Source organism: Canis lupus (assembly GCF_048164855.1).
Source record: "Canis lupus baileyi chromosome 27 unlocalized genomic scaffold, mCanLup2.hap1 SUPER_27_unloc_3, whole genome shotgun sequence".
Lineage (NCBI taxonomy): Eukaryota > Metazoa > Chordata > Mammalia > Carnivora > Canidae > Canis > Canis lupus.
In genome coordinates this window covers 94,998-112,511 of record NW_027326444.1, presented here as the reverse complement: position 1 = coordinate 112,511, position 17,514 = coordinate 94,998, and the positions used below count along the sequence as shown (strand labels likewise).

Sequence of the window (17,514 nt, the reverse complement as noted above, 5' to 3'; positions counted from 1 at the left end):
ACCACAGGGCTAAGGCATCACAGTCTGGACGTCCGAAGTGGGTGAGCAGGGGTTCTAGCTGGACTCTCTGGAATGCAGCTGAAGCGATGGAGCTGGAAGGGTGATTGTCCTTACAGGCCAACCACAGCCCTTCCCTCCACTCAGGGCCTACGTTCCAACTGGGAAGTGTGGAAATACCCCTCAAATGAGCACTGACTTCTCATTTTCTGCCATCTCAGTAGGCGAGCACACCAAGAGGCGTCGGCTTCCCAATGTTCTGTCCTCCGACCATCCAGATCGTTCTCCGCTTCAGCTCAACAGACGTCAGATCTGTCCCCCAGAGTCCTCCCTCTGGCCACAGGTGACCACCGCTGACTTCCAACACCTATTGGGCAAGCGCAAGCACCATTCAACAAGGCTGCCAGCGGTAGAGTCCCATCTTGTTACTCCAAGTGTGGCCCCAGGGCTGGCTGCCGCCCCCACCCCACCACCTGGAAGCCTGTAAATAAAATAAAAATAAAAAATAAAAAGCCACGTTTCCAGGGCCACCCCAGACCTGCTGGATGTTGAGTCCACATTTTCACAAGGTCCCTGGCATTCTTCACACATCGAAGTCCGAGAAAGCAAGTCCTTAGGCCTCATCATCTGGTTCAACCTTACCCAGCAGGACCCAAAGTCCTCTCCCCGGGGCCAGGCTGTCGCTGTCCTCTCTTAGTTTCCTGGACCCAGGAACTACCTCTCTGAGCTTTGCTGGGTGGGGAAACAGACAGGCATTTGACATCACTGGTGGCCGTCCTTTGTCCATTAAAATGGCCAGGACAGGTGGGTAAGCAGGACTGGCTTTGTCTCCTGTGAGTCTGTTTCAAGCAAGGCTTAAATACCTGGAATGCCTGGATCCAGTCCAGGGAAGGGGTGGGGGCAGACCTGGGTGGGCCAGAGCTGCCACTGCACCAGCTGAGAAAACCCAGCCCAGTCCTCAAGAGTCCCCAGGATGCAGTCACACCTGGATTTTCAAACTCGGCCACCAAGGGAGGATGTAGTCTGTGGCAGCGGCTGCCCACAGGCTGTGGCAGGGCAGCTAGGGTCACTGAGCTTCAGTACAGCCCCTCCTTCTCCCTGAGACCTGAGCCTATCCCAGGTGAAGCCAACCCGGGGCAGGGCGTGAGTGTCACACCCACATGGGGACCTGGGGGCGGGGGACACCTTCCACTTGGACCCCTGAGACAGACCCTGGCCCAGCTCCAAAGGTGCAGGAAGCCCAGGGTCAGAGGCAGCAGTGGGCCAAGCATTACAATAGGAAAAGCTGGACTGAATCAGGGGCCTCCCAAGGGCTGCCCCTGTCCCCTGCCTGACCAGCCACCAGGACTACCAGGACCGCAGCTCCAGGACACACGGATACAGAGAGCCTAAAACAAAGGGTGGTTTCAAACATGAACTCCAGGTCAGTAACCGTGAAGGGCAGGGTGGATTTGACAACGAGCTTCTGCTGGTGCGCAGCCAAACCAGTGTGCTGCTAGATCGCATTTTCCCCAAGTTTTCCCATCAAAACTCACTGTAAGAAAGGCATGTCCCATCGTCATCCAAGCACATCTATGTATTTCAATAACTGAAGCAAAATCCCATGAACCGTCACCACCCTGCCCCTTGCACAGGACGCTCTCCTTTCTCCCGTCTGCTCTAGGCTACCCCGCTTTTGCAAAATGCTAGTTGCAACCCACTGAACCGCTGTCACAACCCTCTGAGCTACAACACAAACGTTGAAAAGTGACAGGTGATATATAACTAGGGTTTCATTTATTTTTTGATAGCCGGTGATTTTTCCTCAGCCACACCAGACGGACCAGCTGGGGAAAACACTAACAATAGCAATAAGAAATGGGATCATCACAGCCACCCTCCATATGTGCTGTGCTTGCAGTACTTCTCCGTTTCAAGAGCACATTCAGGGGGGATCCCTGGGTGGCTCAGCGGTTTAGCGCCTGCCTTTGGCCCAGGGCGCGATCCTGGAGTCCCGGGATCGAGTCCCACGTCAGGCTCCCGGCATGGAGCCTGCTTCTCCCTCCTCCTGTGTCTCTGCCTCTCTCTCTCTCTCTGTCTATCATAAATAAATAAATAAATCTTAAAAAAAAAAAAGAGCATATTCAGGGACCCCTGGGTGGCGCTCAGGTCGTGATCCCCTGGTGATGAGATCGAGCCCATGTCAGGTTCCACATTCAGCAGGGAGTCTGCTTCAGATTCTCTCTCTCTCTGCCCCTCCAACCCCAGAAAAATAAAGAAATAAAATAAAATCTGTAAAAAGCATGTTCAAAGGACAAATGCTATATGATTCCACGTATATGAGGTCCCTAGAGTAGTAAGATTCACTGAGCCGGGAGGTGGGACGGGGGTGCCGGGAGCTGGGGGAGGAGGAATGGGGAGTTATAGTGTTTCAAGGGGACAAAGTTTCAGTCTGGGAAGATGAACAAGTTCTGGAGGGGGATGCTGGTGAGGTTTGCACAACAGTGTGAATGTGCTTAACACCTCTGAAATGGCTAAGATGCAAATGTCATTTTATGTATATTTTACCACGATTTTTTAAAAAAATGTGGACAAAAAAGCACTTTCACATCCGCCATCTCCCAACTTGGACCTCACCATGGGCCAAAGTGAGCAGAGCAGCCTTGCTGCCAGCAGCATCACCCCACAGAGCCAGGCCCTCGCCACCCTGTGCAGGTGCCCACCCCCCCCTGCACCACCACTGCCCACCCCACAGCAAAGCATGAGGTTCCCGGGCAGACAGTTCATGGGCATTGGGGGAGAGGGAAAGGGGACTCATGGAAGCCATGATTGTGCATTGTGCCAACACTATGCTCATGATCATGACCTCTGGATAAAACCTATGAGGGTGAGTGTGTGTGTGTGAGAGAGAGAGAGTGAGAGACAGAGAGAGAAAGAGAGAGAGAGATGACACCCCTAACATACTGAACATGGTGCATTAAACACTATTTTTACAATTGTATCATGATTCCTGAACTTGAACATCGGCTTCCTGCTAAACTACACCTGTTTCCTCCCCTGTCACCGCCTCTGCCCCAGGCTGGTGGGAGCCCCAGCCCCAGCCCCAGCCCACTAAACGCAGGCGGCTTCTGCTCCACTGGCATTTCACTGCCCTCCATGGCCTCTCCCGTCCCAGGGGAGATGCTCCACACACCCCGAGAAGGAAGGCAGGAGCAGGTGTGCCCACCCGGGGCCCCAGGGACAAGACCGGGCTTGCAGCTGTGGGGGGAGACGGTTGAGCCCTGGATGCCGACCACCGCAGGGCAGTTGGCCAATGGCCCGCTGGGAGGGCCCCCAGGAGTGACAGCCTTGGAGAGAGGGGGCACCCTTGCAGAGGGGCCACTTAGGCCAGGGGACACTGGGGGAGCCACTGCCGGCAAGAAGGCCCAGGGTCCCTACTGACTCTTCCAGGGGGCGCAAGCCTGCGGGTCCTGAGCCCCCGAGGGCGAATGAGGCCGGGGACAGGTCAGGTGGGCGCTCAGGCGCCCTGGGGGCAGAGCCCGGGTCCCAAGCCCGGCTGGCCCCTGCTGCTGCTGGGCCTGGCTGTGGGTGCCCACGGCCGGCTGCCCCCCACGACAGCAGCGCCACCGGGCAGCGCCCCAGGCCCTAGAGCCCCAGGAGGAAGCAGCTCTCGGAGCCTGTGGGACAGGTAAGGGACCGAGGCCCGGGGGAAGGGGGGAGGCTGGCAGCGAGGAGGGGCAGCCGCGACAGACACTGGCTTCCTTCAAAGCGCTGACATTTCGTCCAGGGTGCATCGGTTTGTGTTAAGTTTTTGCAGTATTGTATTAAAATGCTATTTATCGCGATTACTGAGTTTTTTGGCACCCAGGCCTAGCACCTCACTCCCCAGCCTGGTCCCCCCGGGAGGGAAGAAACAGGAGGCAGGGGCAGGATGAGGCGAGGGTGGGTTGTGGGTGCGGAGCTCGCCCTGGGCCCAGCCGCCTCCTCCTGGGAGCCGAGAGTGCAGACTGCGGAGGGGTGGGGGGGGACTTCCCTGCTGTCCCAGGGTCCCGGGACCCCCAGCCAAGCCTCTTCCTATGACTGAGCCCACCCAGGGTGCAAGCGCCTCTGTGGGAGAGGCTCCTGTGAGGGTCTAGGCGGCCACAGTCTGTCCCCACTGGCTGGGTGACCCCAGCCCGCTCCTCTCTGTGAAGTCCCTGGACATCTGGGTCCCCTTATGATAATGAGGACAGCCAATCACTGTAGGGGCGGGACCTCCCTCAGCGGCCCGCGTGGTCCCCAGGTTAGAGATGAGGATAGAGGTCCTGAGAGCTGAGGATCAGAGCCCTAGGTCTTGGAACAAAGAGAGGCCGCAAGGGGCTGTGCCCTCCGGCCCCCCAAGACGGGCGGGTGCTGTCTCCAGGCGAAGCCCAGAGAATGTTATCGTTTGTGAAAACAAGGAAGGAAAAACCACTCAGGAAACCGATCACAGGGCGCCCCGGTGGCTCAGCGGCTGAGCGCCTGCCTTCGGCTCAGGTCATGACCTCGGGGTCCTGGGATCGAGTCCCGCATGGGGCCCCCTGCATGGAGCCTGCTTCTCCCTCTGCCTCTGCCTCTCTCTGTGTGTCTCATGAATAAACAAATAAAGTCTTTAAAAAAAGAAAAAAGAAAAAAAAACAGTCACGTGAGTGGCAGCAGGGAACTGCGGCTGTGAGAGGAGCATTAAGGGGGGGCCGGGGGTGCGGGCGCTGCGGGCGATGGGAGGGCCGACCCCAGCCGGCCTGGCCATCCAGCCACCAGCATCGCTGTTGTCCGCTTGTGCTGTTTCCAGCACCCGCCGATGGCAGGAAAAATTGGCTTTTGCCCCACGCATGGAGCTGTTGCCACTTATGCGCGTCCCTATTCTCACTGCTGCTTTGCCCCGCTGAGGCCCTGCTCTCCCGTCCCCCCCCACGCAGGGCCAGCGGGTGTAGAGGGTGGGCGTGAACCACGGGGGTCACGTGCAGTCTTGAGGACAGATCCTAAGACCATTTCTGGAGCAGCAAGGTGGGGGTGGGGGGGACATGACCAAGCTGGTCTTACAGATAGAGGGGTGCTGGCTGGTGATGGGGTGTCTCCGGGCACAGGGAGCAGGAGGCTGTGTGGAGAGTGAGGGGCACAGGAGCAGCAGGGATTGGGGCCGGGATGGGAAGGGGGCGGCAGACCGTGGAGGCTTTCTGCACCTGTGCTCCCCCCTCCCGCCCCCACGCCCCAGGTGCTTGAGGGACTTAAGTAAGGGACTCTCAGAGTCAGAATTGCATCTTGGGAAAATGGCTTCGGATTTTTTGATGGAGGATTAGAGCTGCAGAGAGGGGTCTGTCCACACAGCGACCAAGATCACCTGTGAAAGTGGCAAGTGAATTTAAGGTCATGGTACCAGAGGGTTGATGGAGGAGGACCAGGCACTCTCATGGATGGTCAGTGTGAGGCGAAATTCTTGGAACAAATAACACCATCTGTCAAGATTCATAAAAATCTAGGGGGGGGTCCCTGGGGATCCCTGGGTGGCTCAGCGGTTTGGCGCCTGCCTTTGGCCCAGGGCGCAATCCTGGAGACCCGGGATCGAGTCCCGCATCGGGCTCCTGGCATGGAGCCTGCTTCTCTCCCCCCCCCGCCCCCCGTGTGTGTCTATCATAAATAAATAAATAAATCTTTAAAAAAAAATCTAGGGGGGTCCCTGGGTGGCTCAGCGGTTTAGCACCTGCCTTCGGCCCAGGGCGTGATCCTGGAGACCCGGAATCGAGTCCCGCATCGGGCTCCCTGCATGGGGCCTGCTTCTCCCTCTGCCTGTGTCTCTGCCTCTCTCTCTCTCTCTGTCTTTCGTGAATAAATAAATAAAAATCTTTTTAAAAATTCATAAAAATCTGCCTTCCTTTTAACCAAGGAATTCCACTTCTAGAAATTTATCTCCAAATAATCAGCACTTGAGCTAAAGATTTTGTGTTCAGAAGAAAATGTGGGAAACACCCTCAATGTCCAACAATAAGAGAAGGTGAAATAAACTATGATATATCCATGGAAGGGTATAATAAACTCATTTTACATATATATATATTTGGTGACTGTAATAACTAATAAAGATTTCTATTTTTATTTTACTTGAATTTATTCAGAATAAAAGTCCCTCTTTTAGTATAGTAGTTGTATAAATTTTAATAAAGTCGTTGAGTCATGTAACGATCACCACAATCAAGATAGAGAATCTTTCTATCCCCATCCCAGTTTCTGTGTCCCTTTTGTAATTATTCCCTTTCTCTGCCCCAACCATGGCAACTACTGATCTCGCTGCCCTATACTTTTGCCTTTTTCAGAATATCATATAAATGGAATAGCGCAGTGTGTAACCTTTTTGGAAGTTAAACTTTTGGGGTTTTTTTTAAGATTTTTTTTTTTTAATTTGAGAGAGAGTGTGTTCACAAGTGGGGGGGGAGTGGCAGACAGAAGGAGAGGGAGAAGCATACTCCCCACTGAACGGGGAGCCCCATGCGGGGCTCAATCCTGGGACCCTGAGATCATGACCTGAACTGAAGGCAGATGCTTAACAGACTGAACCCCCCCAGGCGCCCCTTATTTTGAAATCACTGTAGATTCACATGTAGTTAAAAGTCACCTGTGGGGCAACCTGGGTGGCTCAGGGGTGTAGTGCCGCCCTCAGCCCAGGGTGTGATCCTGGAGACCCTGGATCGAGTCCCACGTTGGGCTCCCTGCATGGAGCCTGCTTCTCCCTTTGCCTGTGTCTCTGCCTCTTTCTCTCTCTCCTCTCTGTGTTGCTCAAATAAATAAACTCTTAAAAAAAAGAATAAAAGGGGATCCCTGGGTGGCGCAGCGGTTTAGCGCCTGCCTTTGGCCCAGGGCGCGATCCTGGAGACCCAGGATCGAATCCCACGTCGGGCTCCCAGTGCATGGAGCCTGCTTCTCCCTCTGCCTGTGTCTCTGCCTCTCTCTCTCTCTCTCACTGTGTGCCTATCATAAATAAAAAATAAAATAAAAATTAAAAAAAAAAGTCACCTGTGCCCTTCACCTGGTTTCCCCCAATGGTAATGTCTTGTAAAACTATGATAAAATATCACAACCAGGACACTGACTTCGAAATCGTTAAGGTACAGAACACTTCCCCCACCGCAGATTCCTCGTCTTGCCCCGGTCATGCCACCCCCACTTCCCTCCTTTCCAGGCCCCTTCCTTACCACCTGGTGACGACTAATTTGATCTTCATTTCTAATTTTGTCATTTCAAGATTGGTCTATAAATGGGATTACATGGTGCGTGACATTTGGTGTTTAGAGTTTTTCAGCCAGCATAATTTTCTGGGTGAACAGGATCTTTTGAATCTGCCTTCTTTAGTTCAACATAACACCTTTGCAGTTCACCCAGGTTATCCCGTTTATCAGTAGCTTGTTCCCTCTCGTTGCTGAGAAGGCTCCATGCTTCAAAGTGTGATATTTTGTTTAGCTGTTCACCAGTATGGTGTTGAACGGAAGAGGCAAAAATAGGCACCCATGTCTTGTTCCTGACCTTGAGGGGAAATCGTTCCACATTCCACCAGTGAATATGCTGTTCACTGTGGAGTTTTCATAGATGGTCTTTATAAAGTGGAAGAAGTTCCCTTCTACTCCATGTTTTTTAAAGTTTTTTTGTCATGAGATTGTGCTGGATTTTGTCAAATATTTTTCTGCATCGATTGAGATGGTCACGTGGCTATCATCCCTCATTCTATTATTGATTTTCTTAAGTTGAACCACCCTTGCATTCCTGGGATAAATCCCTCTTACTGTGTGATTCTTTTAATATGCTGTTGGATTCACTTTTCTAGTGTTTTGTTGAGCATTTTTGCATTTGTATTCATAAGGGTTAGTAGTTTGTAGTTTTCTTATGATGTCTTTGTTTGCCTTTGATATCAGGGTAATTCTGGCCCTCAAAGAATGAGCTAGGGAGTGTTCCTTTCTTTTCTATTTTTCAGAATAACTTGTGAAGGATTGGTGTTAAATTTTCTCTAAATATTTAGTTTAGGGGTGCCTGGGCAACTCAGTTGGTTAAGCATTTGACTCTTAGTTTCAGCTCAGGTCATGATCTCAGGGTCATGGGATCAAGCTCCATGTCAGGCTGGGGGCTTAGCACAGAGTCAGCTTGAGATTCTCTCTTGGGAATCCCTGGATGGCTCAGAGGTTTAGCACTGCCTTTGGCCCAGGGCGTGATCCTGGAGTCCTGGGATCGAGTCCCATGTCAGGCTCCCTGCATGGAGCCTGCTTCTCCCTCTGCCTGTGTCTCTGTCTCTCTTTCTGTGTCTCTTATGAATAAATAAAATAAAATAAAAAGATTATCTCTCTCTCCCTTTCCCTCTGACCCTCCTCCTGCTCATGTGCAGGCTCAATAAATAAATAAGTAAGTAAGTAACTATTTGGTACATACCTACAGGCGTACAAAAAAAATATTTGGTTTTCTGGTGAAGCCATCTGGTCCTGGACTTTTCTTTGTGGGAATGGATTTTGATTTCTTTAGTTGTTATAGGCCTATTCAGGTTTTTTTTTTTTTTTTTTTTAGTCAGTTTGGGTTGTTTGTGTCTTTCTGGGAATTTGTTCATTTCATCTAGGTTATCTGATTTGTTGGTATTCAGTTGTTCATGTTATTTCCTTACAATCCTTTTCATTTTTACATGGTGTGTAGTAATGTCCCAACTTTCAGTCCTGACTTTAGTAATTGGAATCTTCTCTCTCTGTTTTGTATTTGTTGGTCTGGTAATGGTTTCTCGAAGCTGCTAAATTTCACAGAATCAGTTTTTGGGTTTACTGGTTCTCCCTATCTCTAATTCATTTGTTTCTACCCTAATCTCTATTATTTCCTTATTTCTGCTAGCTTTGGAATTGTTCATTTTCTATTTCCTTAGAGTTCAGTTATGGGTTTGAAATTTTTCTTCTTTTTTATTTTTTTTTATTTATTTTTTTAAATATTTTTTTTCTTTATTTATTTATGATAGTCACACAGAGAGAGAGGCAGAGACACAGGCAGAGGGAGAAGCAGGCTCCATGCACCAGGAGCCCGACGTGGGATTCGATCCCGGGTCTCCAGGATCGCGCCCTGGGTCAAAGGCAGGCGCCAAACCGCTGCGCCACCCAGGGATCCCTCTTCTTTTTTAATAGAAGCATTTTTATAGTTATAACTTTTCCTTAGAGCACCTGTGTCACTGAATCCATAGGTTTCAGTGTGTTGGGTTTTCATTTTCATTCATCTCAAAGTATCTTTTCATTTCACCAGTAGTTTCTTCTTTGATCCATTGATGACTTAAGACTGTATTGTTTAATTTCTACATATTGTTTAATTTTCCAGTCTTCTCCTGTTGTTGACTGGTAGTTTCATCCCACATGGTCAGAGAAGATTGCAAAATTTCAGTATATTTTAATTTGAGCCTTGTTTTGTGACTTTTTAAATAAGATTTTTAAAAAGTAATCTCTGCACCCAGCATGGTGCTCGAGCTCACAACCCCAAGACCAAGAGTCGCACGCCCCATGGACTGAGCCAGCCAGGTGCCTGGAGCCTTGTTTTGTGACTTAACAAATGGTCTATCTTGAAGAATGTTTCATGGGCTCTTGAAAAGAATTTTTGTTTCGCTGTTGTTGGGTGGAGTATCCTATATATGCCTGTTGGTCTACTTGTTTTATAGTGTTATTATGAGCAAAATAAAATATTAAAAAATTAAGTCCTCTATTTCCTCATTGAGCTTTGGTGTAATTTTTCCACATATTATTGAAAGTGGGGTATTGAAGTCTCCAAATATTATATTAGGACTTCTCTCTCCCTCCAATTCTGCCAATGTTTGCTTACATATCTTAAGACTGTTGTTAGGGTCTTTCCATTTATGATTGCTATATATTCTTAATGGATTAACCCTTTCATCAATACATAATATTTTTTTGGACTCTGGTAATAATTTTTCACTGAAAATCTATTTTGTCTCGTATTAGTAGAGCCACCCAGCTCTCTTTTGGTTGCTATCTATCTGCATGGAATCTCTTTTTCCATCCTTTCCCTTTCAATCTTTATATACCTTTGGATTGAAAGTGACTCTCCTGCAGACAACATATAGTTGGATCTTGTCGAGTTCTTTTTATCCATTTTGACAGGTTATGCCTTTTATTTATTTTTTTTAATTTTATTTATTTATGAGAGACACACACACACAGAGAGAGAGAGAGAGAGAGGCAGAGACAGAAGCAGGCTCCAGGCAGAGAGCCTGATGCGGGACTCGATCCTCAGACTCCAGGATCATGCCCTGGGCCCAAGGCAGGCGCTAAACCACTGAGCCACCCAGGGATCCCCAGGTTATGCCTTTTAATTGGAGTTTAATCCTTTACATGTAATTACTAATATTGAAAGACTGACTTTTGCCATTTTGCTATGTGTTTTCTGTCTGACATCTTTTTTTTCTCAATTTTCCTGTTACAGCCTTCTTTTTTTAATCAATTTTTTATTCCCTTGTCATTTCCTTTCCAGTATATGCTTTTGGTATTTTCCAAGTGGCTACCTTGAAGACTACAACTAACACCTTCAATTTATAACAACTGTGTTAGTTTGCTAGGGCTGCTATAATCAAGTAGCCACAGCCTGGCAGGTTTAAACAACAGAAATTCATTTTTTCACAATTATGGAAGCTAGAAGTCTGCTATTAAGGTCTCACTTGGGTTTCTTTCTTGTGGATGGCCACCTTCTCCTTGTGTCTTCACATGATCATCCCTCAGTGTGTATCTGTGTCCCAGTCACCTCTTCTTATAAGGATACCAGTTATGTTGAATTAGGGCCTACTCTTATAAGCTTATTTTAAGTTAATTACCTCTTTAAAACTCTATATCCAAATAGTCATATTGTGACTTCAACATATGAATATATTAGGACTTCAACATATGCATTTGGGGAGCATTCAACTCAGCCCATAACAACAAACTAGTTTGAATTAATCAACTTTCTGTCGATAATATGTAAACACTGTGCTCCCATACCTCTCTGTTCCTCCCTCTTTACCTTGTTATTGTTATAAATGCTATCTCATTGTGTGTCTATTAACATAGATTTTATAATTGTTGTATGCATATGTCTTTCAAGTCACATGGGGGAAAAGTAGTTAAAACCCAAAAATAGGGACGCCTGGGTAGCTCAGTGGTTGAGCGTCTGCCTTTGGCTCAGGGCATGATCTCAGAGTCCTGCAATCAAGTCCCACATAGGGCTTCCGGCATGGAGCCTGCTTCTCCCTCTGCCTGTGTCTCTGCCTCTCTCTCTCTCTCTGTGTGTCTCTCATGAATAAATAAATAAAATATTTAAAAATAAATAAATAAAAATAAAAAATAAAACCCAAAAATATAACAATTCTGGATTTTATATATATTCATTTAGTTGCTCTTATCAGTGTTCTTTATTCTTCATACAGCTTTGGGTTGCTATCCATTGTAGCCCCATTCTCTTCTCTCCCAAGCCCTGGAAAACACGATTCTACTTCCTGTTTTTATGACTTTGACTCCTCTAAATACCCCATGTAAGTGGAATCATGCGGTATTTGTGAACCAACAGTACACAAGGGTTCCAATTTCTTCACATCCTTACCAACACTTGTTTTCTAGTTTGTTTTTTTAATGGTAGCCATCCCGATGAGTGGGAAGTGGTATCCCATGGTACCTTAATGGTCTTAATTCGCATTTACTTAATGATTCGTAATATTGAGCATCTTTCATGTGCTTATCGGCCATTTGTATATCTTCTTTAGAAAAATGCCTATTCAAGTTCTTTGCCCATTTTTTAAAAGATTATTTATTTATTTATTTATTTATTTGACAGGGAGAGAGAGAGAGAACAAACAAGGGGAGGAGGTGTCAGGCAGAGGGAGAGGGAGAATTAGGCTCCCTGCTCTGCCTAATGCTTGGCTTGATCCCAAGACTCTGGGATTGTGTCCTGAGCTAAAGGCAGATGCTTAACCAACTAAGCCACCCAGGCACCCCTCTTTCAATTGGATTGTTTGGGGGGTTTTTTGTTGAGTTTAGGAGCTCATATATATTCTGGATATTAACCTTTTATTACATGCGTAATTCACAAATATTTTTTTTCATTCTGTGGGTTGCCTTTTTACCCTGTGGATAGCATCTTCTTGATATACAACATTTTGAAATTTTCATGAAATCCATCTTGTCTAGTTTTTCTTTTGTTGCCTGTGCCTTCAGCCTCATATCCAAGAAATCATTATCAATCCAAAGTTATAAAGTTTATTTATTTATTTATTTATTTATTTATTTATTTATTTATTTATTTAAGAGAGAGAGAGAGAGCAAGCGCACAAGCAGGGAGAGCTGCAGGCAAAGAGAGAGGGAGAACCAGGCTTCCTGCCAATCAGGAGCTGGATGTGGGGCTTGATCCCAGGATCCTGAGATCATGACCTGAGCCGAAAGCAGACACTTAACTGAGTCACCCAGGTGCCCCAGTTAAAGCTTTTGTCCTATGTTTCTTCTAAGAGTTTCATCGTTTTAACTCATATATTTACATCTTACGTCCATTTTGAATTAACTTTTGTATATGATGCTAGGTAAGAGCCCAACCTCATTCTTCTGCATATGAACATCCACATTTCCCAGCACCATTTGTTGAAAAGACTGTCCTTTCCCCACTGAATGGTCTTGGCACCCTTGTCAAAAATCATTTGATTATATGTGTAAGAATTTATTTCTGGGCTCTCTTTTCTATTCCATTGGTCTGTATTTATGCTGATACCTTACTGTCTTAATTATTGTAGCTTTATAGTAAGTTTCGAAGCCTTGTAGTGTCATTCCTCCAACTTTGTTCTTTCTTTTCAATATTGTGTTAGCTATTCTGAGTTCTTTGCTCCTCTATATAAACTTTAGAATCAGTTTGCCAATATCCACAAAACACTTTGCTGGGACTTTGGGATGCATTGAACCTATAGATCTGGCCTGAGGGTTGGATGGTAAGAGCACTCACGGTTGCGTGTGACAAGATATGATAAGGAAAAGGGCTGGACCATTTGCTTCAACGTGGATGGAACTGGAGGGTATTATGCTGAGTGAAGTAAGTCAGTCGGAGAAGGACAAACATTATATGTTCTCATTCATTTGGGGAATATAAATAATAGTGAAAGGGAAAATAAGGGAAGGGAGAAGAAATGTGTGGGAAATATCAGAAAGGGAGACAGAACGTAAAGACTGCTAACTCTGGGAAACGAACTAGGGGTGGTAGAAGGGGAGGAGGGCGGGGGGTGGGAGTGAATGGGTGACGGGCACTGGGTATTATTCTGTATGTTAGTAAATTGAACACCAATAAAAAAAAAAAAGAAACAAAAAAAATAAAAAATAAAAATAAATAAAAATAAAAATAAAAAAAAAAAAGGAAAAGGGCTGGATTGGGGGAAAGGTGGTCAGTCTAATTTGGACATGGTGAATTTGAGATTCCTATTGGACACGCAACTGAAAATGGTCAATAGGCAATTTAGGGAGAGCCAAGGAGCGGGTTTGGAGCTGGAATAGACTCGAGCCTCACCAAATGGGCAGTAGTGGGAATTCACAATGTAGGAAGATGGCAAAGAAGGACCCAGGGTGCGAGTCTGGGAGTCAGCTGCCACGCATGGGCAGGGGCGAAAGGGAAGTCAGAGGAGGATAATGGAGGGTCTCAGATGCCAACAGGAAGAGAGTCACGAAAAAGAGAAGCTGACTCTATGTTGCATCCTATAAAGACATAATGTACAACAGGAACTGGGGAATTGCCTAGGAAGAGGACCCTGTTGGCTCTGATCTGAGAGCTTTCAGAGAGAGATGGAGATGCAAACCAGGGAGGCCCACCATGTGCCAGCATGTGAAACAGTGTCTGGAGCTACTGTTGGATGGATAGACGGGTGGGTGGGTGGATGGATGGATGAACGCATGGACAGTTGGATAGGCAGGTGGACAGAAAAACAGTGGTCTGAGAGATCAAAGGAAGCTTCATCAAAGAGGTAGGACTGAACTGTGTCTTGATGTGTAGAGAACAAGTGGGAGGTCTTCACACGAAAGCACTATGAGTTAGGAATGACCCAGTCCCAGACCAGTAAGTCCAGGGAGGAAGCCACCTGGCTGGACCATGGGACATTGTAGGAGAGGGATCCTCAGAAGCCCTAAATAAGGAGACATCAGGCAGGTCTGAGCAAGTTCAGGACTTGCTGTGCCACCCACATGACAGGATGAGGCACCAAGGGATTTACTGAACACCTACTCCATGCAGTGTCACTGTCAGCACTGAGGAATAAGAGGTGACCACGGTAGCCTTGGAAAAGGGAGAAACATACTAGACATGAGTGGAGTCTGCCTCAATCAGGGGGCTGGGTCTGGGGACACCTCTGGGCTGTGGGCTAATCCAGGTGTGCCACAGCCTCTAGGAGCCTGGCTGCCCAGCCCCACCTGCTACAATCCTCTGCCCATCACAGGTTCCTGTTCTGGCCTGGCCCCCATGGGGCAGGCCCCAGGTGCTGGCCCGGTGGGTTTTGGCCCGAAACTCAGTCACCCTGGTTTGTGTTCAGTGAAGGAATCGAGCTCACCGTCCTAGGTAAGTGGTTCTCACCATGTTTCTCAACCTGTCCCACCCCTTTGTTGTCTCAGGAAAGTTATTTTTATTTGGGGGCTCCTTCTTGTCTGCCCTCCCAGCCTTAAGGACTGACCCCTAGCAGATTTGTGGGATCTGGGGAAAGTAGAATGGTCTCGGAAAACAGCAAGAAAGATCCCAATGGTACAAGCATTTACCTTTAGAATCTGATCGTTGAATGTGTCCAGATTCCTGAGGCCTAGGCTGGGGGGAGTGATCCAAAAATGGGAACTCCTTACCTTCTAGGGCAGACACCTGTGTGGGGTCTAAGGCTGGTTCTGACTAGGGGCACTGGGGCAGCCTTAGAGAGAGTCCCTTGGGGTCTTGGCTGAGGGCTTGATGTCCACCCAGGCCAGGGCCACACGGGAGGATGGGGTCATGGCTGGGGCTGTGACCTCAGCCTTTGGACACACAGAGGGGCAGCCTCAGAGGAGGTCATGGAGAGACACAGGGCAATATGGTTTGCTCTAGGCTTGAGTGCTCACGGCCTTTGCTAGGCTATGAGGACACAGGGACAGAGACACGAGTGATGCAGGACAAGATGACCAGAAGCACAGCCCTCCCAGGATCAAAAGGAGCAGTTCCCGTGGGTCAGAATCTTATCTGTCCCTGGTGCCCCATACCGCCAGGCCCCAGGTGTCCCACCTTCCTCAGAGGGTATTTTAAACTCAGGAGATGACCAAAGTAGGGAGTGGCTGGGGGCTCAGAGCTACACAGCTGCCGCTTAAAGTCAGGAGTCATCAGAGGTGCTCAGGTGGCCATGGGGCCACCATGTCTGTCATCTGAGGGGAGTAGCCCCAAGAGGGCAGCAGAGGTGAAGGGTTCTGTGGTCGAGGCAGGAGGGATAGGGAAGATGGCAGGGCCTTGGGGTGTTCAGTCTTCCCAGGAGGCAGGGTCAGAGTCCCCCTTGAGGGGGACAGGGGGCTCCATGCCCACCGGGCACGAGGCCTCCACACGTGCCGTCGGTGGTCCTGACAAGCTGGGTAGGGGACTCCAGGTCATAGGGTAAACACCGGGAGCCAGAAGAATGAGGTAAAACAGGGGCCAGATGCTGGGCTGAGGAGGAAACTGAGGCTGCAGATGTGCTTCTCACACATCGGAGAGAGGTGACCTGGAAGGGCTGCCGGGAGCACGGGGGCTGCCTGCTGTCCAGGGTTGGGGAGGAAAGGAGGGCCCTTGGGTGACCAAGCGTGGCCACCGTGGGAACGGCCACAGAGGCTGTGGATGGGGAAGGGCGCCCAACACCCGGACTCTCCCTGCAGCCCTTGCCCTCTCCTCGGGCCCCACAGGTCAGCCCAAGGCCTCCCCCTCGGTCACGCTCTTCCTGCCACTTTCGGGGGAGCTCGGCGCCGACAAGGCCACCCTGGTGTGCCTCATCAGCGACTTCTACCCCAGCGGCGTGACGGTGGCCTGGAAGGCAGACGGCAGCCCCGTCACCCAGGGCGTGGAGACCACCAAGCCCTCCAGGCAGAGCAACAACAAGTACGCGGCCAGCAGCTACCTGAGCCTGACGCCTGACAAGTGGAAATCTCACAGCAGCTTCAGCTGCCTGGTCACGCACGAGGGGAGCACCGTGGAGAAGAAGGTGGCCCCCGCAGAGTGCTTGTAGGTCCCGACGCCCCCGCCCACCTAAGGGGGCCCGGAGCCTCAGGACCTCCAGGAGGATCTTGCCTCCCATCTGGGTCATCCCAGCCCTTCTCCCCGCACCCAGGCAGCACTCAATAAAGTGTCCTTCCTTCAATCAGAAATCGCGCTCTCCGCTCATTTGGGTTCAACACTTAGTGTCCTGAACTCAACCATCCTCAAATGTGAACATGATTCTTTCCCCCGCTGTGGGAAGGGAGTCTGCAGAAGGATTGTCACATTTTTTTGAGGGGTGGTTTTACTCTTACCCAGAATTTCCCAAGAATATTCCAGAACAGGAAATACCAACAGCAGAACCAAGATAGAATGGGATGCCCAGGTGGCCCAGTGGTTTAGCTCCACCTTCGGCCCAGGGCCTGATCCTGGAGACCTGGGATCGAGTCCCACGTCAGGCTCCCTGCATGGAGCCTGCTTCTCCCTCTGCCTGTGTCTCTGCCTCTCTCTCTCTCTCTCTCTCTCTCTCTCTCTCTCTCTCTCTCCTCTGTGTCTCTCATGAATAAATAATAAAATCTTAAAAAAAAAAAAAAAGAACCAAGATAGAAGACCATCCTCTGCCACGTCTCTGTGCTTACGCTTGCGTGCACCTCATCAGTCATCAGCACCCTGAAGCCCACTGCCTTTGGTTCCCTGTGGACTCCTGGATAAGGTCTGAGCTCTTCCCTGGACCTGGGGCCTCACCGTTGGGGACAAGCTCCCTCAGAGATGTCCCCTCTCCTTTCCTTTATGGCCCCATTCAACACCATGTTTTCTATGGTCTCCTACCCCATCTGGACCTTTCCCATTGTCATAGCCTAGAGCATCCCCCCTTTCTTAGCAGTCCCTGCCCTTGCCTCCCCATTGATACCACCCTGTGCCCCTCTTACACAGGACTCTGTCACACTCACTACAGTCCCTGCACCCTATTCACTCAATTGCATACCCCAACTGGGGGCCCCTCCTCCCACATCTGCGATGGGGGATCCCAGCTGTATTCAAAGCCTGGAAGGCAGGAGCCCCTTAGAATCCAATCTATCACTGACCCCATTACAAGCACTAAACCAAAATGCCCATGGGTAGTCACTGGGGCCAGGGGTTCAATATCAAGATTACATTCTGGATTGTGCCCTGGACAACTGTGGGTTGTGGACTGACTCACCTTCTTAGATGTTGGGAATGGGCCCTGAGAACCAGGTGGACTGCTGTGCTAGGAGCTGGCTCAGCATGGTGGATGTAGGCTCAGGGTCCCACAGACAGACTGGACATGCGTGCATGCACAACATGCACACTCACAGGCAC

At 49.1% G+C, this 17,514-nt stretch overlaps 1 protein-coding gene across 1 annotated transcript; it reads left to right on the top strand.

Moving 5' to 3' along the window:
- The first annotated feature begins 3,449 nt into the window (after positions 1 to 3,449).
- Positions 3,450 to 16,313, top strand: LOC140629633 (immunoglobulin lambda-like polypeptide 5). The gene is made up of 3 exons (XM_072819138.1): positions 3,450 to 3,664; positions 14,441 to 14,559; positions 15,885 to 16,313. The coding sequence occupies exons 1-3, from the start codon at positions 3,465 to 3,467 to the stop codon at positions 16,202 to 16,204; spliced, it is 639 nt and encodes a 212-aa protein (XP_072675239.1). The 5' UTR covers positions 3,450 to 3,464; the 3' UTR covers positions 16,205 to 16,313.
- The last annotated feature ends 1,201 nt before the right edge of the window (positions 16,314 to 17,514 follow it).